General features: G+C 41.7%; 2 protein-coding genes across 2 annotated transcripts; both read left to right on the top strand.

Annotated features, from left to right (window-relative positions):
- Positions 1-1,703: 1,703 nt before the first annotated feature.
- On the top strand, positions 1,704-4,946 carry ndufaf4 (NADH:ubiquinone oxidoreductase complex assembly factor 4). The gene is made up of 3 exons (XM_020455212.2): positions 1,704-1,945; positions 2,343-2,434; positions 2,525-4,946. The coding sequence occupies exons 1-3, from the start codon at positions 1,813-1,815 to the stop codon at positions 2,831-2,833; spliced, it is 534 nt and encodes a 177-aa protein (XP_020310801.1). The 5' UTR covers positions 1,704-1,812; the 3' UTR covers positions 2,834-4,946.
- A 2,037-nt stretch (positions 4,947-6,983) lies between these two features.
- Positions 6,984-20,057, top strand: LOC109866536 (probable G-protein coupled receptor 63). The gene is made up of 2 exons (XM_020455251.2): positions 6,984-7,491; positions 18,189-20,057. The coding sequence occupies exon 2, from the start codon at positions 18,318-18,320 to the stop codon at positions 19,578-19,580; it is 1,263 nt and encodes a 420-aa protein (XP_020310840.1). The 5' UTR covers positions 6,984-7,491; positions 18,189-18,317; the 3' UTR covers positions 19,581-20,057.
- The last annotated feature ends 6,166 nt before the right edge of the window (positions 20,058-26,223 follow it).

Below are 26,223 nucleotides of genomic sequence, written 5' to 3'. Positions count from 1 at the left end.
TGGAATCATGTAGTAACTAAAAAGGTGTTAAACAAATCTAAATATATTTTAGATTCTTCAAAGTAGCCACCTTTTTCCTTGATGGCTACTTTGCGCACTATTTTCTACAATGTAGAAAATAGCAAAAATAAAGAAAAACCCTTAAATGAGTAGGTGTGTCCAAACCTTCGACTGGTACTGTAGTACAATGAGTTCATCATTCATCTCAATGGCCGTGGCTGTGTTTATGACTGATCCGACTGTCAGAAACATGACCCAGGTAGTGAGGTAGCCAGGCAATATCAAATGTACGTAGTCCCTGACCTTTGACACATTTTCATCATTGCTCAAATGCCACTTAAGCTGTCAATTCCTATGAACGTGAGTAGTGGCACACGAGTCAATGATATACAGTGCCTTCAGAAAGAACACCACATGTCTTTTTACACATTTTGTTGTGTTACAGCCTGATTTTAAAATGGATTAAGTTGACATTTTTTGGGGGGTCACTGGCCTAGACACAATACCCCATAATGTCAACGTGGAATTATGTTTTCAGAAATGTTTACAAATTAATAAAAAATTAAAAGCTGAAATTTCTTGAGTCAATAAGTATTCAACCCCTTTGTTATGGCAAGCCTAAGTACGTTCAGGAGCAAAAATGTGCTTATGTCACATAATAAGTGACATGGACTCACTCTGTTTGGAAATCTATGGTAAGAACTGAAAAAGGTTGTCCTGCAATGATGAACAACAAATTTGACAGAGCTTGAAGAATTTTGAAAATAATAATATGCAAATGTTGCCCAATCCAGGTGTGGAATGCTCTTAGAGACTTACCCAGAAAGACTTAACAGCTGTAATTGCTGCCAATGGTGATTCTAACATGTATTGACTCAGGGGGTTGAATACTTATCTAATCAACATATATTACTGTTTTATTTTTCATAATTGTTTTTACAAATGTAAAAAAATATATATATATTTACTTTGTCAACTAGATCGTTGACAAAAACATGACAATTAAATCCATTTTAATCCCACTTTAACACAACAAAATGTGGAACAAGTCAAAAGGTGTGAATACTTTCTGAAGGCACTGTATAGGCAAAATGTCTGTCTCTCCAATACTGTAGGCTACAGTATTTTGATATTTGTCCTTGGCAGTAGATCATTGCCAGATGTGCTCTGTGGGGTTCCCTTATGTAAAGGTGATTTGGCTGGCCAAGCTACTCAAGAGAGAAAAAACACAAACCAGGCTCCTATATAATCCACAACCAAGTCAGACTCACTCAAACTCAACCTATAGATACACTAACAAATACAGATGTTATATTTACTGCATTTCTGGATGTAAAACCTGCATGATAATGTTTTCCTATTTTTTTTTTTAAAGGGGGGAAAAAGACTGAAGACCTGTAAAGACTCTAGTGTTTACCTTTACCTACGATAACCAGCTCATCTTCGGTTTGAGCGTCAGATTAGAAGTGTAACTCACACTCACTCATAGAACAGACTGTACACTACACTAGAGGCATCATAAAGGTTTCCCATCCTTTCTGCCTACCGACACTGTACTGTGCTCGTACTGAATAGGCTCCAGGGCTCTGCTGCCACCTGTCGGTAATTGTGTGCCTTCGCATCATTATGGACGCGGAACAAGATGCTCGATGTCCTCTGCGCCAGACGGGGTCGCTGTATAATTTCCAGCTACCATGATAGAACCGTCTCGCTCTCCGTCGAAAATGTTGGAACCCGTTCTCCGGAGAGAGGGCTGAGACGGTTCGAGCATGGAATGTGCATTGAGAGTTCCTGGAGGTGATTGTGTCAAAAATGGGGGCACGCGTTGCACGGTTGTTTAGGGATTTTAATTTAGAAAACCGAGTACATCGTGAGATTGGGAAGGCAAAACCCGAAGTGGCACCCCGACATCTGACCCATATTGATTCTGTTCAGAGTACAGAGGGTGAGTACATAGGGATTTTTGTTATTGCGTTGAAGAACTTGTGTAAGTCGGGAGGGTCAACTCAGCCTGTAGCTACGCCAGCCAGGCTGTTAGCAAGTATACCATAGCTTGCTGTCCTGGCTAGTGTTTCTTAACGTTACAGCTTTGTAGCTATTTGAAACCAAGGTTTTGGTATTGAGTACGTATTTGTGGTTTTCCAATTCTGTAACAAGCACAAGCTAAGATACCTAACTAGTTAGCAGCAAAGATGGCAAATTACCCATTCAACACTAGGGTTTACCCTTTACTTCTAACGGTATGATCTGCTGCCAGTAACATACCAGTCTGTATCACAGTCACACTTCTTTAATATGTTGTTCTTTGTCCCCTGAGGACTAAACGATTTTGTTTCCTTCAGTTACTGAGATCAATGATGCCATCCACAAGAGAAACGACCCCCTCCTGGGGTTGCTGAAGTCGGTGTATGTGGAATCAAAGGATCCTACCGAGGTGAGAGCCTAAAATAATGACTATTCAATTGAAATTTCAAATGAGGACTATTTGCTTGATTGGCACCCAACTCTGTTTCAATACAAACAGGCTCCAAAGGAGGTGACTGAGGAGAACGTGGAGGAGCGCAGGCCACTGAAGTTCAACCTACCGGGGGACCCCTATGGGATCGTGGAGCTCACTGATGTCCCCAAAGGCAAACTGTCTATTGCTGAGGCCCTAAAAGCTCTTAACAATCACAAGAATGCTCCCCAAACGTGGACATTGGACAAGGTTGCCCAGGAGTACTCTCTTGACTTGAAAGACACTAAAGCACTTCTAGAGCATTTCATCCCCTTCGAGGTTAAGATCATACCTCCCAAGACAAAGGACGATTCAAAGCAGATCAAAGATACCTAGGACAGATATGCAGTATACCTGGCCTTTCAAGACATCTATCAGCCAAGTGAATTATTTATTTATGTAAATGTACTATCGGGTTGTCTGCCTTGCTTCAAGGTTCAGGATAGGAATAGAGTAAGTGTGGGATTATTTGTTGTTCTGTTACGAAACGAGGGAGACGCATGATTTAAACCCAGTACACTACTGTTCAGAGCCAGACGTGTTACCGCCACTCCCAAGAAAACTAGCTTCATTGTGGGAATGGTGATCAGTGTTGTAAATGGCAAGGTCGTACTACTCTGTATGATTTGTGTCAGTCTTTAATAAATCTCGATACAAATTTTAATAATGACAAAATCAACCAATTCTATAATTGTATGAATGATGCGATATTGGCCTGCAAATCCATTCATACTACTTCGCTAATTACTTTCCTAACAAGGCTTTCATCCCTGTATCACAACTGACAGTAAATTGACTGTCACTTGCTAATTTGGCATCTTTATACAAATCGCAATGTACTCTCTTCAATTTTTCATTTATATGAGCCAATGTTATGTATTTCTGTAATTCCTATTAAGAGTGGGAAAACATTTTGATGTCGGATTTTGTTTGTCTTCCGTGGGTATCCAAGCAAGCACTTGTGTTTTAAGTACTGTATCATGATTATATACACTACATGACCAAAAGTATGTGGACACCGGCTTGTCAAACATCTCATTCCAAAATCATTGGCATTAATATGGAGTTGGTTCCCTCTTTGCTGCTAAAACAGCCTTCACTCTTCTGGGAAGGCTTTCCACTAGATGTTGGAACATTGCTGCGGGGACTTGCTTCCATTCAGCCACAAGCATTAGTGAGGTCGGGCACTGATGTTGGGCGATTAGGTTTGGCTCGCAGTTCGCATTCCAATTCATCCCAAAAGTGTTCGATGGGATTGAGGTCAGAGCTCTGTGCAGGCCAGTCAAGTTCTTCCATACCTATCTCAACAAACCATTTCTGTATGGACCTCGCTTTGTGCACGGGGGCATTGTCATGCTGAAACAGGAAAGGGCCTTCCCCAAACTATTGCCGCAAAGTTGGAAGCACAGAATAATCTAGAATGTCATTGTATGCTATAGCGTTAAGATTCCCTTCTGGAACTAAGGGGCCTAGCCCGAAACATGAAAAACAGCCCCAGACCATTATTCCTCCTCCACCAAACTTTACAGTTGGCACTATGCATTCGGGCCGGTAGCGTTCTCCTAGCATCCGCCAAAACCCTGATTTGTCTGTCAGACTGCCAGATGGTGAAGCGTTATTCTACACTCCAGAGAGTGCTCCAGAGTCCAATGGTGGCGAGCTTTATAGCACTCCAGCTGAAGCTTGGCGTTGCGCATAGTAATCGTAGGCATGCTTGGCCATGGAAACCAAATTCAAGAAGCTCCGGACGAAAAGTTATTGTGCTGACATTGCTTCCAGAGGCAGTTTGGAAGTCGGTGGTGAGTGTTGCAACTCAGGACAGGTGATTTTTACACGGTTAAGCACTCGCCGGTCCCGTTCTGTGAGCATGTGTGACCTACCACTTTGCGGCTGAGCCGTTGTTGCTCCTAGACGTTTCCACTTCAAAATAACAGCACTTACAGTTGACCGTGGCAGCTCTAACAGGGTAGAAATTTGACGAACTGACTTGTTTGAAAGGTGGCATCCTATGACGGTGCCACGTTGAAAGTCACTGAGCTCGTCAGTAAAGCCATTCTACTGCCAATGTTTGTCTATGGAGTTTGCATGACTGCAATATTTCTGCTGGGTTTTACACACTCAACAGTTGCTTGTGTGTATCAAGAATGGTCCACCACCCAAAGGACATCTAGCCAACTTCACACAACTGTGGGAAACATTGGAGTCCACATGGGCCAGCATCCCTGTGGAACGGTTTCGACACCTTGAAAAGTCCATTGAGGCATTTCTGAGGGCAAAAGTGGGTTCAACTCAATATTAGGAAGGTGTTCCTAATGTTTTGTACACTCTGTACTTTGCAGGGCCATTTATTTCATAAAAGAATCATGATGATGCTGTTTACTTTCCGTTGATGATGTGGATTGTTGTGATGTTTCATTTAATAAATCAAACACATTATTTTGAATTTTTACCCCTTTTTCTCCCCAATTTTGTGGTATCCAATTGTTTTAGTAGCTACTGTCTTGTCTCAGAGAGAAAGGTTGAAAGTCCTCCAATACACAACTCAAGCCGCACTGCTTCTTAACACAGCGCGCATCCAACCCGGAAGCCAGCCGCACCAATGTGTCGGAGGAAACACTGCAACCTTGGTTAGCGCGCATTGCGCCTGGCCCGCCACAGGAGTCGCTGGTGCGCGATGAGACAAGGATATCCCTACCGGCCAAACCCTCCCTAACCCGGACAATTGTGCGTCGCGGCCGGTTGCGACAGAGCCTGGGCGCGAACCCAGGATCTCTGGTGGCACAGCTGCAGTACAGCGCCCTTAACCACTGCGCCACCCGGGAGGCCCTCAAACACATTATTTGAGCAAAATAGTGGACATTGTTTAAAAAAGAATGACAAAGCGGACACTCCTCCTGTGTTTTGGTAGGAAGCAGAGGGATGGCCTTTGAGAAATGTAACCACTCAAGTTCATACATTTTATATTTTAGCAGACGCTCTTTATCTAGAGTGACTTGCAAGCAATTAGGGTTAAGTGCCTTGCTCGAGCACATTTTTCACCTAGTTGGCTCGGGGATTCAGGGGATTCAAACCAGCAACCTGTCAGTTAATGGCCCAACGCTCTTAACCGCTAGGCTACCTGCCACCCATGAACTATTGCTTGCTCTAGTGGTTACCCTCAACAGCTCAGGGCACCTGGAACAGACTGATACTAAAGTCAACACTTGCTACAGTGGTCCCTAACAGTACACAGAGCTATTAGTTATGGAGGGGGAAATCTATACAGTTACTTATCACAATGTTATTTTGGGAGGATATATCGATATTTGGCTCCAAGTATCAATCTGTATACAGGTAGCATTAGCTAGTGCTTGTCGGCTGTACCGGCGCCAAAACTCAATTTCCCAGCCCAGAGCTATGGATGCAAGGACTAACCATCCATGATATTGAAATGTATAGTTTTAACAATGTTGTACAGTGTTTACATGGAGATTGTTTACAAACATTGGAGTAAAACAATCTTGTATTTTTGGTTCTGATGGGGTATGACTGTTGAAGCAAGCTCATTAGGCATTTATAAGTTATATTCTTCAAGAATCAATGGGTATACAGTGGCAAGACAAGTTTTATCAAGACATTTTGCTGGAGAATGTAAAGCTATCTATCCGCCAATTGAAGCTCGACAGAAGTTGGGTGATGCAAAAGGACAACGACCCAAAACACAGAACTAAATCAACAACAGAAAAAAATACGTCTTCTGGAGTGGCCCAGTCAGAGTCCTGACCTCAACCTAATTGAGATGCTGTGGCATGACCTCAAGAGTGCGGTTCACACCAGACATCCCAAGAATATTGCTGAACTGAAACAGTTTTGTAAAGAGGAATGGTCCAAAATTCCTCATGACTGTTGTGCAGGTCTGATCGGCAACTACGTAAAATGTTTGGTTGAGGATATTGCTGCCAAAGGAGGGTGAACAGGGGTTCACATACTTTTTCCACCATGCACTGTGAATGTTTACACTGTATATTCAACAAAGACATGAAAACCTATAACTGTTAGTGTGTTATTAGTTTAAGCAGACTGTGTTGTGACTTAGATGAAGATCAGATCAAGTTATGTGACCAATATTTTTGCAGAAATCCAGGTAATTCCAAAGGGTTCACATACTTTTTCTTGCCACTGTATATAATTAATTTATGTCCAAGAAGGGGATGCAGGCTATCTATTACATGCACAAAACGTGTAATATTAAGAACATCTAATGACCAAACCCTATACTTTATGGAACCTTGTAATATTGTATTTATCTCTGTGTTTGATTGTATACAACGTAACAATACAACGCTTATATGCACGTGCCCGGTAAGGCCTAGTTCTTGAACCACAACGTTACGCCTCTTTATGGCCATTTGTCATTTCAATTGGAGCTCTAGATAATGGGCGCGTCATAACAAAGGACCCTACCCGAGCTGTCCATACTATTGGATGATGAGACTGTCAGTTAACCAGTATACGGACAGTGATCGTAGTTCGTAACAGAGATGGAATATTATACCGTGAACCCCGAATAGTGGAAGACGAAATGATCATTCTCAGGATAACAGAAAGATGAGGGTTGGAAAGAAAATGAAATGACTGACAATCAAATTGTTTAATGCCTCTTTGAGTCATGATTTAGTCTTGTAAACCAATCTAGCGGTGTTTTCTTTTGTCGGAGAACCCATTCCCTGCAAAACAAAGGCAGAATGATACGCGGAACTACATTTTACTTACCGCTTTTGTTGAATTGTGTAGGTGGCATTGCCCGTGTTTCGCACTGTAAATAATCTTATTTGATTAGATTTATTAATTCGCGTGCAATGAGGTATTAATACAGTATATCTAGTTGTGACTTCGAGGAATTACAAAAAGCATCTGGACAGCGAATTGGATCAACTGAAAGACTGAAATGAGCCGCGAGCAATTGTCTGTCTACTGAAACCCAACGATGTCAACCTGACTTTGGAAGGAAAACGGTAATTTCACTTGGGGGATTCTGCTGTAACAAACAATACTACTCCCTGAAAAGTGGTTTAATTGATACAATATAAACGTATTTTCAAACAATTCAGCTTGTTTGATTGAACTAATCTTAGGTTCTCATCAAACAAGCATTTGATCTTACATTTAATTCCACAGTATAATAATAATGTTATCAAAAATATCAAAATAAATAGGCCTACACTCAAAACAATGCTGGGTTAAAAACAACCCTATTTGGGTTATTTGGTAACCCAGCGCTGGGTTATTTGGATCCCGCCTGTTGGGTTATATTGATCCAGCCAGTTGGGTTATATTGATCCAGCCAGTTGGGTTATTTTGATCCAGTCAGTTGGGTTTTTGGAATTACACAAACATGGGTTAATTTGTAAGTAAAGAGACTCGGGGCTTGTAGGGATAGCCCAAGGCTTAATTTAACCATCAATTGGGTTTTTATTCACTTTCATGCTGGGTCTTTTTTAATGCAATCCAGATACTTATTTTTGGCCACTTGTGAGAGTACATGTCATTCCTGTTGATCATGTTAAGTTTGTACACTGCACATTTAAACTTTCCTTGATTATTTTTGCACATTAGATATTCAAATATAAGATTATAAGATTAATAACATTCTTATATACATATTATAACAGTGGTAACTATCCCAATGTTGGGATATAAACTCAGCGGCCAGATTATTAAGTACACTAACCCGTTCAAGAAAATGGTTTGCCTATTTTGAAGATGTTATTGAGTTGAGTCATGTGGTGATTGATGTATGCAACTTTGAGCGTGGTGTGATCGTCTTGTGTTAAGTGCGCCGGTTACAGTATTTCTGAAACTGCTGGCCTCCTAGGGTTTAGGGTCTAGGGTTTACCGAGAATGATGCGACAAACATAAAACATCCAGTCAATGGTAGTCCTGTGGGTGAAAACAGCTCTTTGATGAGAGGTCGAAGGAGAATGGCAAGAATCGTGCAAGCTAACAGGCGGGCCACAAACTGGCAAATAACGGTCCTTGTCCCAGATGGGTTATTGCAGCAGACGACCACACCGGGTTCCAGTCCTGTCTGCTAAAAACAAGACGAATCGGTTCCAGTGGGCACGCCATCACAAACACTAGACAATTGTGGAATGGAAAAACAGATTCTGTAATAGAGACGGAACAAAAAATATATCCGAGCAATAAAGTAAGAAATAATGCATTGCTGGGTCAAAAATACATATAAAACAATAAGCCAGCAAAAGAGTAAAAAGCGACCCACTGCTGTGTCAAAATAACTACGTTTTTGTTGTAAATAAAACATCCCAACATGGGTTATTCACACAACCCAGCTGGCTGGGTCAAAGTATCCTAGTGTGTGTTTTGTCCAATATTTACCCAGTGCTGAGTTACCAAATAGCCGAAATTGGGTTATTTTTAACCCATTTTTTTGTGTGCAGTGCATTCGGAAAGTATTCAGACCACTTTACTTTTTCCACATTTTGTTACAATGCAGCCTCATTCTAAAATGAATTAAATATGTATTTTCCTTATGAATTTACACACAATACCCCAAAATGAGAAAGTGAAAAGAGGTTATTTAATTTTTTTGTAAATGTATCAAAAATAAAAGCATGAATACCTTATTTACATAATTATTCAGACCATTTCCTATAAGACTCAAAATTGAGCTCAGGTGCATCTTGTTTCCATTAATCATCCTTGAGATGTTTCTACAACTTGATTGGAGTCCACCTGTCAATCAATTGATTGGACATTATTTGGAAAGGCACACACCTGTCTATATAAGGCCCCACGGTTGACAGTGCATGTCAGAGCAAAAACCAGGCCATGAGTTCGAAGGAATTGTCTGTAGAGCTCAGAGACAGGATTGTGTCGGGGCACAGATCTGGGGAAGGGTACCAAAAAATGTCTGCAGCATTGAAGGATTCCCCCGAGAACGCAATGGACTCCATCATTCTTAAAGGTAAGAAGTTTGGAACCACCAAGGCTTTTCCCAGAGCTGGCCGCCCGACTAAACTGAGAAATCGGGAGAGAAGGGCCTTGGTCAGGGAGGTGACCAAGAACACGATGGTCAGTCTGACAGAGCTCCAGAGTTCTTCTGTGGAGATGGGATAACCTTCCAAAAGGACAACCATCTCTGCAGCAACCTACCAATCAGGTGGCCAGACGGAATCCACTCCTCAGTAAAAGGCACATGACAGCCTACTTGGAGTTTGCCAAAAGGAACTTAAAGGACTCTCAGACCATGAGAAACAAGATTCTCTGGTCTGATTTAACCAATATTGAACTCTTTGGCCTGAATGCCAAGCGTCACGTCTGGAGGAAACCACGCACCACTCATCACCTGGCCAATAACATCCCTATGGTGAAGCATGTGGGTGGCAGCAGCATGCTGTGGGTATGTTTTTCAGCGGCAGGGACTGGGACACTAGTCAGGATCAAGGTACATAAGGATCCTCAGGACCTCAGACTGGGGTGAAGGTTCACCTTCCAACAGGACAACAATCCTAAGCACACAGCCAAGACAACGCAGGAATTGCTTTGGGACAAGTCTCTGAATGTTCTTCAGAGTCCCAGCCAGAGCCCGGACTTGAACCCGATCGGACATCTCTGGAGAGACCTGAAAATAGCTGTGCAGCGACACTCCCCTCCAAACCTGAGGGGTTTGGCGCTTGTAGCGTCATACCCAAGAAGACTCAAGGTTGTAATCACTGTCAAAGGTGCTTCAACAAAATACTGAGTAAAGGGGATGAATGCTTATGTAAATTTGATATATAATTTGATATATATATGTTTATATATATTTTTATAAAAATAAAAAAAATGTCTAAAAACCTGATTTTGCTTTGTCATTATGGTGTATTGTATGTAGAATGATGAGGGGTGAATAAGGCTGTAACGTAACAAAATGTTGAAAAAATGAAGGAGTCTGAATACTTTCCGAATGCACTGTATACACACACACACAAATAAATAAAATAAAAAACTCAGCAAAAAAGAAACAACTGAGACATAAACTGAACAAGTTCCACAGACATGTGACTAACAGAAATTGAATAATGTGTCCCTGAACAAATTTGGGGGGGGGGGGTCAAAATCAAAAGTAACAGTCAGAATCTGGTGTGGCCGCCAGCTGCATTAAGCACTGCAGTGCATCTCCTCCTCATGGACTGCACCAGATTTGCCAGATCTTGCTGTGAGATGTTACCCCACTCTTCCACCAAGGCACCTGCAAGATCCCAGACATTACTGGGGGGAATGGCCCTTGCCCTCACCGCCCGATTCAACAACAGGTCCCAGATGTGCTCAGTGGGATTGAGTTCTGGGCTCTTCGCTGGCCATGGCAGAACACTGGCATTCCTGTCTTGCAGGATATCATGCACAGAACGAGCAGTATGGCTGGTGGCATTGTCATGCTGGAAGGTCATGTCAGGATGAGCCTGCAGGAAGGGTACCACATGAGAGAGGAGGATTTCAGGCCTCGGTGTAACGCTCATTCCTTTGACGATGAACGCGAATCCGACCATCACCCCTTGTGAGACGAAACCGCGACTCGTCTGTGAAGAGCACATTTTGCCAGTCCTGTCTGGTCCAGCGACGGTGGGTTTGTGCCCATTGGCGACGTTGTTGCCGGTGATGTCTGGTGAGTACCTGCCTTACATCAGGCCTACAAGCCCTCAGTCCAGCATATCTCAGCCTATTGCGGACAGTTTGAGCACTGATGGAGGGATTGTGCCTTCCTGGTGTAACTTGGGCAGTTGTTGTTGCCATCCTGTACCTGTACCGCAGGTGTGATGTTCGGATGTACCGATCCTGTGCAGGTGTTGTTACATGTGGTCTGCCACTGCGAGGACGATCAGCTGTCCGGCACCTCAAATGTTCTACTGCTTGAGCTCCTGTTCCTCTTATAGAGTATTAGCTCAAAAGTATTGTGTATCTCCTGCACCTAAATATAAACAGTAGCAGCACCCAAAATGACTACCGGAACCTATTTCAGTCCAAGTCAAGCACTGATAAGAAGTAATCAGGTAGGCCTATTTTATGAGGTTTCCACTGGATTGGAGCATTACATTTTTCCCTTTTAACGCTGAGTGGTTATCGAAAGAGATCTGGAAATATTTTCCAAATACATTGAGGAACTATCGTAATTCGCAATGGATGTAAAAACAGACTTTGTTTGCTTGTTGTTTGAGGTGAAGAAAACATTACTTTGAGAAGCTCCACAGGTCATTAGTGTTGGTGCGTTAAATCAATTAGAAAAACTAATCAGATCCCCAAATGGGCACATTTATATGCCTACATTTGTTCGAAGGCCAGGTAGCCTATAGGCCTACTTCTATCCATGCGTGTCCTTACTCAACATTGACAGGAGCTCTCCAAACAAACGACAATGACTAAATTGACAAAACTAAATGGAATGGAATGAAATATACCAAAACGTGTTTGTCACAAGTGTAGCATAGGTTGAATGCATGAAAATAAATGACCATAATCAAAGTAACAAACATTGTAGATGAGAAATTATAGGAATGAATGGTAAATGTACTACTGGTGATATGTAATGGGGAATTGATATACACTAACAATCAAATGCAAACCATTCACAAAATGCAATTATGAAACAATGTATGTGCACAAATTGACGGGAGAGAGTCCATTCTGGAGAGGAGTGCATTGTGCATCTGGGCGCATGGTCAAGCCGACTTATGCATTGGCCATGCAGGATTTATGGTGATATCGCCTCAACAGAGGTCAGGGAATTCATTATTTTTGCGCTTTGTGGATCAGTGCAGAACTGTTGTCAAGGAAGGGAGTTAAAAAATAAATAAAAAATGTTTACCTTTGTTTAATTAGGCAAGTCAGTATAGCTAGGTAATTTATTCCAGAATGAAAATGTGTAATGTTAGTTAGCTAGCTTTTTACTTACTGTTTTTGGTCAAGCACAACACCTTTCCCATTTGTCCAGGGTTGCCAGGTCAAGCTAAAATTGTAGCCAATGACTACTCAAAACCTGCCCACAAGGCCTGAAAACTAGCCCAAAATGTGTTTTTTCGCAGCAAGAGAGGAGTTGCCACATTTAGCCAATAAACCCTTTTTCCATTACATTATCGGGTGAATTAAGAAGGAATCTCAATTGAACTTCTAACGACTTCAAAAGATACATTTGGTTTTCCATCTAAATAATCATTATTGCGAGCTAATGTGGCTAATAAAGGAATTTGAATATGTTGCAAGAGTAAATATAATTTCAAATATAAACTTCAAATATATAAAAAACAAATGTTAGGCAATTTTCTGGCAATTATGCCGTTATTATGTGCCAGATGTTAAGACTATAAACCATTATAAATTTGTAAGATTGACTTATAATTTCAATAGGCATTGGCTGGGCCTACTGACTAAAATATGGTTTTATGATTGTAATTCAACTTTGCCATGGTTTGGTTAGCTAGATGCAGGTAACCTATAGGCTAGCACCTGATAGGTCTACATCTAATTTCAGATAGCGTACAGTAGCCTAGGAAAGATGTGAAATAAACGATTTAGCAGCTTGCATAGTTCAAATACACAGACTAATTTATTCAACATGAACAGAGGCAATTTCTAGGTAGGAAGTGCTTGAGTTGCCCAATAGCCTGCTGGAATAGGCTACTGACAATGGGGCCATAATTTCAATCACTGAATCACATTTAAAAATATGGATATGAACTGAATAGTGTTTGTTTTTTAATTTTTTTACCTGCAGCCTAATCTGACTGATTGTTACCATCAATCTAATGCACTCTAACAACAGCTGATCGGCAATTGCGATAGGATTGTGACCATGATCACAATTGATAACTTCCAACTTGATTAACTAAATAAGGCCATTAATAATTGCTTAATAACACAAGGCTACAACAACAATAAACTGAAATGATAGGCTTTTTATTCAATCTGTTTGCCAGGTACAGGTATGCTACACAAGCGGCACGAATTGATTTGCAATTACTCCTGTGATATCGTTTCAACATATTTTTTGCATAAAAGTGTGCAAAGCTGTCATCAAGGCAAAGGGTGTTTAATATTTTTTGGGGTTCCTAACATGATTCCATATGTGTTATTTCATCATTTTGATGTCTTCACTATTATTGTACTATGTAGAAAATAGTTTAAAAAATAAAGAAAACCCCTGGAATGAGTAGGTGTGTTCGAACTATTAACAGGTACTGTATATTTTAAGAAATTGCCATGGTGGCTGCGGTGCAATTTAGAAGTAGCCCAAAAACCCGCAACCCACGACCAATACATTTTCACCGCGACATTGTATTCAAAGTAGCCCAATTTATCATGAAAGTTGCATATATGGCAACCTTGACTGCCTGTTAGACTTGCTAAACAGCTGCGACAATTTTCATTCACAAGCTTGCCAGATCACTTTGATCATCTGGATTTGGTGGGAGAATTAACCGACCCACTGGGTCATATCTCAATAACCCAACATCAATAACCCAGTATTAACAACCCAAGCGTGCTATTTTTAAAGAAAACAACCCAACTAAGTGACCCAATGCCTGCAACCCAGTAGTGTGTAGGCTTTGAAATGATATACCCTCACAATCAATCATTTCCAGTGATGAGATATTCCATAATATTTTAAATTGACAGCTGTAATGGCTGACTGTAGGCTATAGTTTTAGTTTAATCACTAGTAACTAATTTCTACTCCTCTTACCATGTTAAACTGGACTACTGCAGAGCTGCCAACGCTCACGCATTTGGGATTTTTCTTGAAGGTTGGGTGATTTTGAGAAATGAATTGTTTATAAAAATAATATTTTCAAACCCCCAGCACATGGGAAACATAGATCAGGGGTGCTCAACCCTCCTAGAGAGCAATCAAGATTTTCTTCCGGACCTATTTTAAAGAGATGGTTCACCCAAATGACAAAATACTATGTGTTTTTGTCCTTACCTTGAAAGCAATCTATGGACAAGGAGACTGCAGTCTATGATTTGGTTACCCACTGACATCAACCATTAAAATGAGTATTTCCTGTGCAGAGCATTGATGTAGTGGTAACACCCCCCAACACTTTCTACCTGACAACAGGGATCCCTGCTTCCAACCTCCACACTGCTTCCCTCATTTGCCTATCTCCCCCTCTAATTTCATTAGTGTCTGAATAAAGTGTCAAAACACCTAAGATTTCACCCCTACCAAAAAAACAAATCTCAAACACCTGACCTGTGTTTTTTTCACCCTGGTCTTAAGCCATGTCGAATACGTAAAACTGCAGGAAATTAGCTTTTAAAACAGTACAATTTTCCTAGGGGAGGACCCCCAGACCCCATCCAGGCAAAATCTTACTCCAAGCTTTCTTCAAAAGTCAGCAGCCCTGCTACTATTATTTGTAACTTTGCTACTCTAAGAATTACTCAGCTTTATTATGTTTTATTTCACCTTTTGATAACTGAACAATATTATACAGCTCAGTAACAAATGTGTAATTACAATTCGTACACTCAAAAATAAGAAACACAATTTCCATTGTTGACTGCTTTTTCAACTTTCTCCCATAGTCTCAGGCTAGTTACCGGGGCAAATAATCATCTAAGGCTAAACGGACTATATGATACATCAACTAAATAATTCAAAATAGTATGACACATATCTAGTTTATTTTGTAGTGGTTATTAAAATTCTCAAAAGCTTTTTGAAAGAGATACAAAGCCACCCGATAGAAATACTAGCTGGATGCAGGTCCCTGTTGCTAGGTTCCACAACTACTCAACATGCAGTGTTATCATTGACTTGCAAGGTACCAGGCAGATCCTTTTAAGCAGTTACTATGGTTTCTGTGGATATATGTACTTGAAATAGTAAACATGTTCTTCTAATATTTTTCTTTCTCTTCCATCACATTTTTTAAATGACTGTATTATGATGAATATTTGAATATTCTGTTCTAACCACCCCAATTCATGTTTATAAGTGATAGGTTAAAAGGGTGCTTTTATGGGTCATCTTTGTTTTATAGCCGCCAAATCACTTTTGAGTCATTCTGTGTGAAAAGGGAAGAGATACTCTAGGGCCATGATGCGCCCTTTCATTTAGCACAAAGGATTGTCTTTTGGACAACTGAAAACTCTGTAATGACAAAATTGACCATATACTTAATTTCAGGAATTATGTGCAAATTAGAGCACAAAGACTGCTACACAGTGCAGAATTGGTGCGGCTTTATATATCAGCAGTGTCTGTCATAGCATCCTAATGAGAGGAGAGGGCAGAGCGTTAAGATCAGTCCGTGTCAGTGAGAAGTCGGGAGGCAGACATAGATTTCAGTCTGAGGCTTGTTTGCACACATCCACACGTATCCTTTTGGTTTTAATCATAATCTAGCCGTGCGTATTCTATCCCTGTTGTCAAGGTAAGAGGAAGAACCCACAATGCCTCAGTCAGTCTATTATTGCCTAATAATACACTTGTTCCTGTTCTATTATGGTAGCCTGTTTATCTAATGAATACAACATTTTACCCTCTCCTTTACTCTGGTGGGGTAACTTTGACATAATTATAGTTCTGCAGCATGGTAAATGGATAGAATTTGCCTCAAGGTTTCGGACTAGCGACAGCCGTCACACAATCATATCCTCCCGGCAGTGTACAGAAATATTAGAACAAATTTACATTTTTACTGACAGTTATTGAATAAGCTTTGAATCCCCTGTATCGCTTTGTCTGTTCAACCCACATGGAATGACTAAACCTAGAAATGAGAGAAGAGAGCATATTTGAAAAGTGCTGCGGAAATCTAAGACAAAATCGCTTCCATGGATAAGACTGCTTATAGTCTGCCTCTTTTAACACCACCAGTCCTAATCTTCCATAGGAAAAGCGGGTCCGACATTTTCTGTTTGACGTTTGCCAATGAGCCATTGTAAATGATACCAGCCGGTCTAAAATAACAGTATCCAATGTTTATATTAGTGATAAGCCTTTTTTATTGAAGTCTTGAGTTGTCCCCAGAAAAACATTGACTTGGAATAAAAAATCTCTCCCTGGCACGGATCAAATAATTCATGAAATTGTTAGGACATTTTGGCGATAGAGAGCATTGGTAAGCCAGTTTTTAAAATTTTATTTAACCTTTATTTAACTAGGCAAGTCAGTTAAGAACAAATTCTTATTTGCAATGATGGCCTACCCCGGAAAAACCCGGACGATGCTGGGCCAATTTTGCACCGCCCTATGGGACTCCCAATCACGGCCGGATGTGATACAGCCTGGTTGTGTTGGCATTCTTATAATAGTGTAGTAGCCAGGCTTACATGTAAATAGCCAGACTGCAACTGCATACTGCCTTAAGTCTTCTTGTGTGTGATGACGTTCAGAGACTTGTCCCAAAGCCACTCCTGCGTTGGCTTGGCTGTATGCTTAGGGTCATTATCCAGTTGGAAGGTGAACCTTTGCCCCAGTCTGAGGTCCTGAGCGCTCTGGAGCAGGTTTTCATCAAGGATCTCTCTGTACTTTGCTCTGTTCATCTTTGCCTCGATCCTGACTCGTCTCCCAGTCCCTGCTGCTGAAAAACATTCCCACAGCATGATGCTGCCACCCCTATGCTTCACCGTAGGGATGGTGCCAGGTTTCCTCCAGACGTGATGCATGGCATTCAGGCCAAAGAGTTCAATCTTGGTTTCATCAGACCAGAGAATCTTGTTTCTCATGATCTGAGAGTCTTAGGTGCCTTTTGGCAAACTCAAAGCGGTCTGTCATGTGCCTTTTACTGGCTTCTGAGCGATAGTAGTCCTTCTGGAAAGTTCTCCATCTCCACAGAGGGACTCTAGAGCTCTGTCAGAGTGGCCATTGGGTTCTTGGTCACCTCCCTGACCCAGGCCCTTCTCTCCCGATTGCTCTGTTTGGGCGGGCAGCCAGATCTAGGAAGAGTCTTGGTGGTTCCAAACTTCTTCCATTTAAGAATGGTGGTGGCCATTGTGTTTCTGGGGACCTTCAATGCTGCAGAATTGTTTTACCCTTCCCTAGATCTATGCCTCGACACAATCCTGTCTCGCAGCTCTACGGACAATTCCTTCGAACTCGTGGCTTGGTTTTTGATCTGACGTGCACCATCAACTGTGGGACCTTATATAGACAGGTGTGTGCCTTTCCAAATAATGTCCAATTAATTGAATTTACCACAGGTTGACTCCGATGAAGTTGTAGAAACATCTCAAGGATGATCAATGGAAACAGGATGCACCTGAGCTCAATTTTGAGTCTCATAGCAAAGGGTCTCAATACTTATGCAAATAAGGTATTTATATTTCAAATTCATTTGGAGAAAAAAAAACTGTTTTCGCTTGGTCATTATGGAGTACTGTGTGTAGATTGCTGAGATTGTTTTTATATTTCATCCATTTTAGAACAAGGCTAACGTAACAAAATGTGGAAAAAGTCAAGGGGTCTGAATACTTTCCGAAGGCATTGTACATGCAGATCAATGTGTATATAAACGTTTCAGTTTGACAAAATTTCACTTGATACACAATATTGTCTTTTGAGAAAGGCAACATTTTAAAACAAAGAATAATCATTTTAAGGTATTATCATCAAGGAAAAACAGACATAGCATTTGATGTTTATGTTCTCTTGCTAATGTCCCCGCTTTCTGTTTTGCCTCCATTTCCCTTTCTGTCTCCCCAGGATCTCTCCTCCATGCTAAGATGCTGGGTTCTTCAGTTGGACTAAGAACAGCATCTGAGGCATCATGTTTGGCAAGAGAAGAGCTCCAGTAACGATGCCTAAACCCGAGCCTGCACCCCCTGTGGAAGAATGGTTTACTCCACTGTCGTTCCCCCTGTGGAGGCAGGGGAGACCAATAAAGCCAGCATCTGCTGCCTCGTCACGGCAGGGCTGCTGAACCTCTCTGACCACCTCCTCCACGGCCAGCCTGACACGGAAGACATGTCTATGGAAAACAGCTCATATGGCTCCTCCTTTTCACCTCTGGACCTGGACACAGTCACGCGAACAGCCGAGGCCCAGGGGAGTGTTCAGGGCGTCAGCCTGCCCCTCCAGGTGTTCTTCTGCATGGCCATGGTCTCCATCCTGTTGGTGGCCTTCCTAGGGAACGTGGTGGTGGTCCTGATGGTCTACCAGCGCGCCGCCATGCGATCCGCCATCAACATCCTGTTGGCCAGCCTGGCCTTCGCAGACATGATGCTGGCCGTCCTGAACATGCCCTTTGCCCTGGTTACTGTGGTGACCACACGCTGGATCTTCGGGGATGTCTTCTGCCGAGTGTCGGCCATGTTCTTCTGGCTCTTTGTCATAGAGGGCATGGTCATCCTGCTTATAATAAGCATAGATCGGTTCCTGATCATAGTCCAGAAACAGGACAAATTGAGTCCCCACAGAGCCAAAGTGCTCATAGTCATCGCTTGGACTGTCTCCTTATGTTTCTCTTTCCCACTAGCCATAGGCCACCCATCACTCCAGATCCCCTCTAGAGCTCCACAGTGTGTGTTCGGCTACACCAGCGAGCCGCGTTACCACGCCTACGCGTTGCTCCTCATGCTGGCCTTCTTTTTCATCCCCTTCATGGTCATGCTGTACACCTTCATGGGGATCCTGAACACCATACGGCACAACGCCGTGCGCATCCACAGCCACCCGGACAGCATCTGTCTGAGTCAGGCCAGCAAGCTGGGCCTCATGAGCCTGCAGAGGCCCTTTCAGATGAACATAGACATGAGCTTCAAGACGCGTGCCTTCACTACCATCCTCATTCTCTTCTCGGTGTTCACCGTATGCTGGGCGCCCTTCACCGCCTACAGCCTGGTTTCCACCTTCAGCAGCCCCTTCTACCACAAGGCCAATTTCTTCGAAGTCAGCACCTGGTTCCTTTTGTTGTGCTATCTCAAGTCGGCCCTCAACCCTCTCATTTACTACTGGCGGATCAAGAAGTTCCGCGACGCCTGCCTTGACCTGATGCCCAAGTATTTCAAGTTTCTTCCTCAGCTGCCCGGCCACACAAAGCGACGTATCCGACCCAGCGCTGTGTATGTGTGTGGGGAGCATCGCTCTGTGGTCTAATAACACTGGACTGACTTGGAGAACACTGACTTCACTGCCATGTAGGTTTTGTTTGACCACTTATCCAATTTGTTCTCGCCAGTCAAATGAATGAGTTGAGACTGCGGTTTCGACAGTATATTTTAGCTGAGTAGAATCTGTTTACAAAGCATGTCAATTAACTGCTTCAGTGGTTTTGAATATGGTCATAAGGCCACCAAGATTACATTTTGTCATTGATATTTCTATGTAATTGTTTTGTGCCTATTAGTTAGTCTATACCAGTCATAATGCTGCTACATCTGGTGAAAATTTGCAATTTCAGTGTACTGTACTTGAATCTAATAAACATTTTTGACATTTCTTACCTTGTTAATACAGTCTTTGTTTTTTACTTCTGGTTTACTTCTTTATGTCTCATGTTAGATTTCATGGAAGTTTTCTGCAATTATACAAATGTCATAAAGGCAGAGAAATGTCTCAAATGTTTGACTCAGAAACACACTCAGAGCTTTATAGAAAAATGGTTAAACAAATGTAAATTGCAGCAATCTATTTGTTTAGATGTTTTTCTCAACCTTGGCTTGAATCCTATTTGTGTACCATACACTTTAGAGACGTACGACACTGTGGATGAGTGACGATACACTCAGTATACCAAACATTGAGTTGCACCCCCATCTGCCCTCAGAACAGCTTCATTTCGTTGGGGCATTGACTCTACAAGGTGCCGAAAGCGTTCCACGGGGATGCTGGCTCCAATGCTTCCCACGGTTGTGTCAAGTTGGCTGGATGTCCTTGGATGGTGGACCATTCTTGATACAGACAGGAAACTGTTGAGCGTGAAAAACCCAGCAGTGTTGCAGTTCTTGACACAAACCGGTGTGCCTGACACCTACTACCATATAAGGCACTGCATCTCAGTGCTAGAGGCGTCACTACAGACCCAGGTTCGATTCCAGGTTGTATTACAACCGGACGTGATTGGGAGTTCCATAGTGCGGCGAACAATTGGCCTAACGTCGTTAGGGTTTGGCCAGGGTAGGCCGTCATTGTAAATAAGAATTTGTTCTTAACGGACTTGACTAGTTAAAAAAAGGTTAAATAAAAAATCGAATAAAACTACAATACTCCGTTCACACCAGTGGAGGCTGCTGAGGGGAGGACGGCTCATAATAATGGCTGGAACGGAACGAATTGAATGGCATCAAACACATGGAAACCATCCATTACCAGTGCCTTGGTTCAAAAGCACTTACATCTTTTGTCTTCCCCATTCACCCTCTCAATGGCCCACCATACACAATGTCTCAATTGTCTCAAGGCTTAAATATCCTTCTTTAACCCGTCTCCTCCCCTTCACCTACACTGATTGAAGTGGATTTAACAAGTGACATCAATAAGGGTTCATAGCTTTCACCTGGTCCGTTTGTCATGGAAATAGCAGGTGTTCTTAATGTTTTGTACAATCAGTGTGTTTCACATGCAGCAAGACTATTTTCTGTGTTTACCAGTTAAGGTTTTTCTAAAGGTTTGGGTTAATGAAGCACATCTCTGCATCACCCAGTGGTGTCCTTCATCAGGGACCGGACTTCCTGTCAGCCCCTCCACTGAGCGGCTACACACGTGTGAAACATTTCCACTGTGCATTAACACATGATCTCACCATACGCTTATTTCCATAAGTCTGCCTCCATCTTGGCTGTTGATATTAGCTACACACACTTCAATGTTGCATTTGTCACACCACTTATAAAACAGTGTTGAATATGGAAATGGTCATGGCCTATTACCAGTCATGTCTGATGCCTGGACTGTTTGAAAGTGTTTATGCATATGGCTCTGTTTGATATGCTAAGAGGTTTTAGTGGAATTCTCCGGATGTATTTATCTGGAATGGATAGTAATAGCTAAACAGCTAACTTGGTCAAATTAATTTCAAAGCCATTTATTTTAATGTGAATCTAAAAGACACATACAATCAAAGGTAATCTCTAAATATTTTTATTTTTTTACAATTAACAGAGAGAGAGAGAACGAGGTGGCAGAGTGAGCAGACAGGTCTCAGGCAACATCATCTAAAACAGATGCTAGACTGAAAGGTCAAAAGGTTGATTTCCAATGGTGACATTTATCCTCAAAGAGACTTCTGCCTCTGTGGCCCTTTGCAGCCGGGCCAGGTCCATTTAGATAAAGATACATTGAAAAGAACACAGTTGGACCAAGGCGATTCTTCTCAGCTTGAAGAATATAAAGGATGGTTTTCTTAATCGGCTTCCTCCTTGGAATTCATTATTCTGCCAGCAGTGACTAATGAGTGTGCTTGGGGCTTTGAAGCTCACTTTAATCATAGCTCTGAGCACTATTACTAAGCAACAGCAACTTGGGGGTGTCTCAAGAGAAGGTGGATCTGGTATTGTTCAGGAAAAGGTGTATTCTTCCTCTTGAGGAGCCTTGTGTTTATATAACATGCATTATGTACTGAACAAAAATAAAAACGCATGTAAAGTGTTGGTCCCATGTTTCATAAGCTGATATAAATGATCCCAAAGAATGTTTAATGTGCACAAAAAGCTTATTTCTCTCAAATTTTGTGCAGAAATTTGTATACATCCCTGTTAGTGAGCATTTCTTCTTTGCCAAGATAATCCATCCATCTGACAGGTGTGGCATATCAAGAAGCTGATTAAACAGCATGATCATTACACAGGTGCACCGGGTGCTGGGGACAATAAAAGGCCACTCTAAAATGTGCAGTTTTGTCACACAACACAATGGCAAAGATGTCTCGAGTTTTGAGGGAGTGTGCAATTGGCATGCTGACTGCAAGATTGTCCACCAGAGCTGATGCCAGGGAATTCAATTTATCATAAGCCACCTCCAACGTCGTTTTAGAGAATTTGTCAGTACATCCAACGAGCCTCACAACCGGAGACCAAATGTAACTATGCCAACCAAGGACCTCCACATCTGGCTTCTTCACTTGCGGGATTGTCTGAAACCAGCCACCCGGACAACTGATGAAACTGTGGGTTTGCACAACCGAAGAATTTCTGCACAAACTGTCAGAAACCGTCTCAGGGAAGCTCATCTGTGTGCTCGTCGTCCTCACGAGGGTCTTGACCTGACTGCACTTCAGCATCGTAACCGACTTCAGTGGGCAAATGCTCACCATTGATGGCCACTGGCATGCTGGAGAAGTGCACTCTTCACAGATGAATCCCAGTTTCAACTCTACCGGGCAGATGGCAGACAGCATGTATGGCATAGTGTGGGCGAATGGTTTGCTGATCTCAATGTTGTGAACAGAGTGCCCCATGGTGGCAGTGGGATTATGGTATGGGCAGTTATAAGCTATGGACAACGAACACAATTGCATTTTATCAATGGCTATTTGAATGCACAGAAATACGGTGACAAGATCCTGAGGTCCATTGTCGTACCATTCATCCGCCACCATCGCCTCATGTTTCAGCATGATAATGCACGGCCCCATGACGCATGGATCTGTACACAATTCTTGGAAGCTGAAAATATCCCAATATCCAGAAACTTTGCACAGCCTTTGGCGAGGAGTGGGACAACATTCCACAGGCCACAATCATCAGCCCGATCAAGGAGATGTGTCACGCTGCATGAGGCAAATGATGGTCACTAGATACTGACTCGTTTTCTGATCCACCCCCTACCTTTCTTACACAAATATGAAAATATAGATGGCATCATCATAAAACAATATCAATTTAGGTCATACCTTAAACTGAGATCTTAAAAATGTTCAGTGGGGCAAAAAAGTATTTAGTCAGCCACCAATTGTGCAAGTTCTCCCACTTAAAAAAGATGAGAGAGGCCTGTAATTTTCATCATAGGTACACTTCAACTATGACAGATAAAATGAGGAAATATAATTCAGAAAATCACATTGTAGGATTTTTTATGAATTTATTTGCAAATTATGGTGGAAAATAAGTATTTGGTCAATAACAAAAGTTTATTTCAATACTTTGTTATATACCCTTTGGAGAACTTGCACAATTGGTGGCTGACTAAATAATTTTTTGCCCCACTGTAAGTGCCTACATCTGCTGTTTTCTCAAATTCAAATGTTTCAGTTGGGCAGTTAGTTCTTGCAAGAACTCCCCAAGAACTAAGGAGGTTCCTTGATGAACCTCCTCGATGTTTAAAAAAAAAAGTTATCTTTGACCAACAGGTGCATATCTGTATTCCCAGTTGTGAAATCCATAGATTAGGGCCTAATGAATTTACTTCAATTGACTGATTTCCTTATATAAACTGTAATTAAGTAAAATCATTGTTGTATTTATATATATTTTTTTGTGTATAGCATTTGTTGTACACAGCACTCATGATATTCAATTAAAATGTCCAATAAATGGTATATGACCTGTGCCATGACCTGATTATTCTATGATGTTGCAGTTGCTGGCGTACTTTCTACGAGCCAAATACATCAAAAATATTTCCCGGAAATGGGTTTTGCTTGAAAAGTGCATTAGTGTTATCAGGTCAGCAGCAACAGCAGACAACCCATTGCCCATGTACCCCTTGAGTCATCCTGTCAGCTCTTGAGGTAATAAGTATTTTTATGATTTCAATTCATAGGATTTATATAATAAATCTCCACCGGCAATCTGATAGCATGTAAAAAATAAATCATGGAATAAAAACAAATCAATTAATATTACATAGTAAATCTGTTGAACAATTCATCATATTGCCTCAGAAATAGTGACAAATGATTGATACACATTCATGGATGTAAAGGTTAAGAGTTGGCTAAGAGATCAGAAATGTCCAGAGTGGACACCTTGGCCCTGTGGATTCTGGCTGTGGAGAGCTCCATAAATACAATTTCCTTAAATGTAAGCAGTCATTGTTGAAATGGTAACTGATGAGGTGGAATCCACTTTTGTACAAGTATTTTCTTAGCAGCTGTGGTTCCTGCCAACCACACTCTCCTTTGGCTTTCTGACAAGTGCAAATCAGTCATATCACAAAGCAACATCACTATTGTATCTAATGGCAGTATTTTTTCTATAAGTACAGAGATGACATAGTTGACTTTCCTCCAGAATTCAACCACCCCTGGGCATTTCCACAGCACATACTGAAAAGTACTCACATAATGACGATGGACTAATACCATTGTCTTTTTTTAGTTGTTAGATAGAGACGCCTCACAAGTCCTCAACTAGCAGCTTCATTAAATAGTTCCCACAAACACCAGTCTCAACGTCAACAGTGAAGAGGTGACTCCGGGATGCTGGCCTTCTAGGCAGAGTTGCAAAGAAAAAGTAATATCTTAGACTGGCCAATAAAAAGAAAAGATGGGCAAAAGAACACAGACACTGGATAGAGGAACTCTGCCTAGAAGGCCAGCATCCCAGAGTCGCCTCTTCACTGCTGATGTTGAGACTGGTGTTTGTGGGTACTATTTAATGAAGCTGCCAGTTGAGGACTTGTGAGGCATCTGTTTCTCAAACTAGACACTCTAATGTACTTGTTCACTTGCTCAGTTGTGCACCGGGGCCTCCCACTCTTTCTATTCTGGTTAGGGCCAATTTGTGCTGTTCTTTGAAGGGAGTAGTACACAGAGTTGTATGAGATCTTCAGTTTCTTGGCAATTTCTCGCATGGAATAGCCTTCATTTCTCAGAACAAGAATAGACTGACGAGTTTCAGAAGAAAGTTCTTCGTTTCTGGCCATTTTGAGCCTGTAATCGAACCCACAAATGCTGATGCTCCAGATACTCAACTAGCCTAAAGAAGGACAGTTTTATTGCTTCTTTAATCACAACCGTTTTCAGATGTGCTAATATAATTGCAAAAGGGTTTTCTAATGATCAATTATCCTTTTAAAATGATCAACTTGGATTAGCTAACACAATGTGCCAGTGGAACACAGGAGTGATAGTTGCTGATAACGGGCCTCTGTACGCCTATATAGATATTCCATAAAAAATCTGCCATTTCCAGCTACAATAGTCATTTACAACATTAACAATGACTAAACCGTATTTCTGATCAATTTGAAGTTATTTTAATGTACAAAAAAATGTGCTTTTCTTTTCAAAGACAAGGACATTTCGAAGTGAGTTTGATCAAATATCCTGTTCTTGCTCCCGAAAAGAGATGGACGTAGACAGGAGATGGACAGCATCTGAAAAGAGATGGACGGCCTCCGAGTGTGGCCCACTCACTTGACTAATACATTAGAGGCTAAAGATACAAAATCCACTGAAACCTTGGAACAAAAAATAAGACAGTTCAGTCTCTTATTACTTTCATGCACATAACTCCTCCGGTTTCAGCTCTTGCTGGTTTCCATGGCAATCGCAGACATGTGCCTGTGGAGAGGCTTGTGTGTTGCATGTGTCCCTCCTGATCATTAGTGGAGCGCATGCGAGTCTACAGCATGTGAAAACCACCCAAGAGACAGACTCTTCCCCCATCGCTCTGTGTTGCCATAGTCAGTCAAGCACACGTGTAGCAGTCACACTGCATAACAGAAAATCTGATTCCACACATCTAAAATAACTACTGTGCAGACAACTACGGCATGATAGAAAATTAAATGCGTCTAGTCGGGCCTGGCATAGTTACTGCATAATCGTGTAACCAACGATTACGGATGACGAAAAGTC

Source organism: Oncorhynchus kisutch, linkage group LG21 (genome assembly GCF_002021735.2).
Source record: "Oncorhynchus kisutch isolate 150728-3 linkage group LG21, Okis_V2, whole genome shotgun sequence".
In the NCBI taxonomy this organism is placed as follows: domain Eukaryota; kingdom Metazoa; phylum Chordata; class Actinopteri; order Salmoniformes; family Salmonidae; genus Oncorhynchus; species Oncorhynchus kisutch.
This window is presented reverse-complemented; position numbering and strand designations above follow the sequence as displayed.

Bases quoted from the DNA above. Each gene is read 5' to 3' on its own strand.
- LOC109866536 (XM_020455251.2), top strand. From the start codon at position 18,318: ATGGTTTACTCCACTGTCGTTCCCCCTGTGGAGGCAGGGGAGACCAAT.
- ndufaf4 (XM_020455212.2), top strand. From the start codon at position 1,813: ATGGGGGCACGCGTTGCACGGTTGTTTAGGGATTTTAATTTAGAAAAC. The intron at 1,946-2,342 runs GTGAGTACATAG...TGTTTCCTTCAG, and splicing joins TTCTGTTCAGAGTACAGAGG to TTACTGAGATCAATGATGCC. The intron at 2,435-2,524 runs GTGAGAGCCTAA...CAATACAAACAG, and splicing joins AATCAAAGGATCCTACCGAG to GCTCCAAAGGAGGTGACTGA.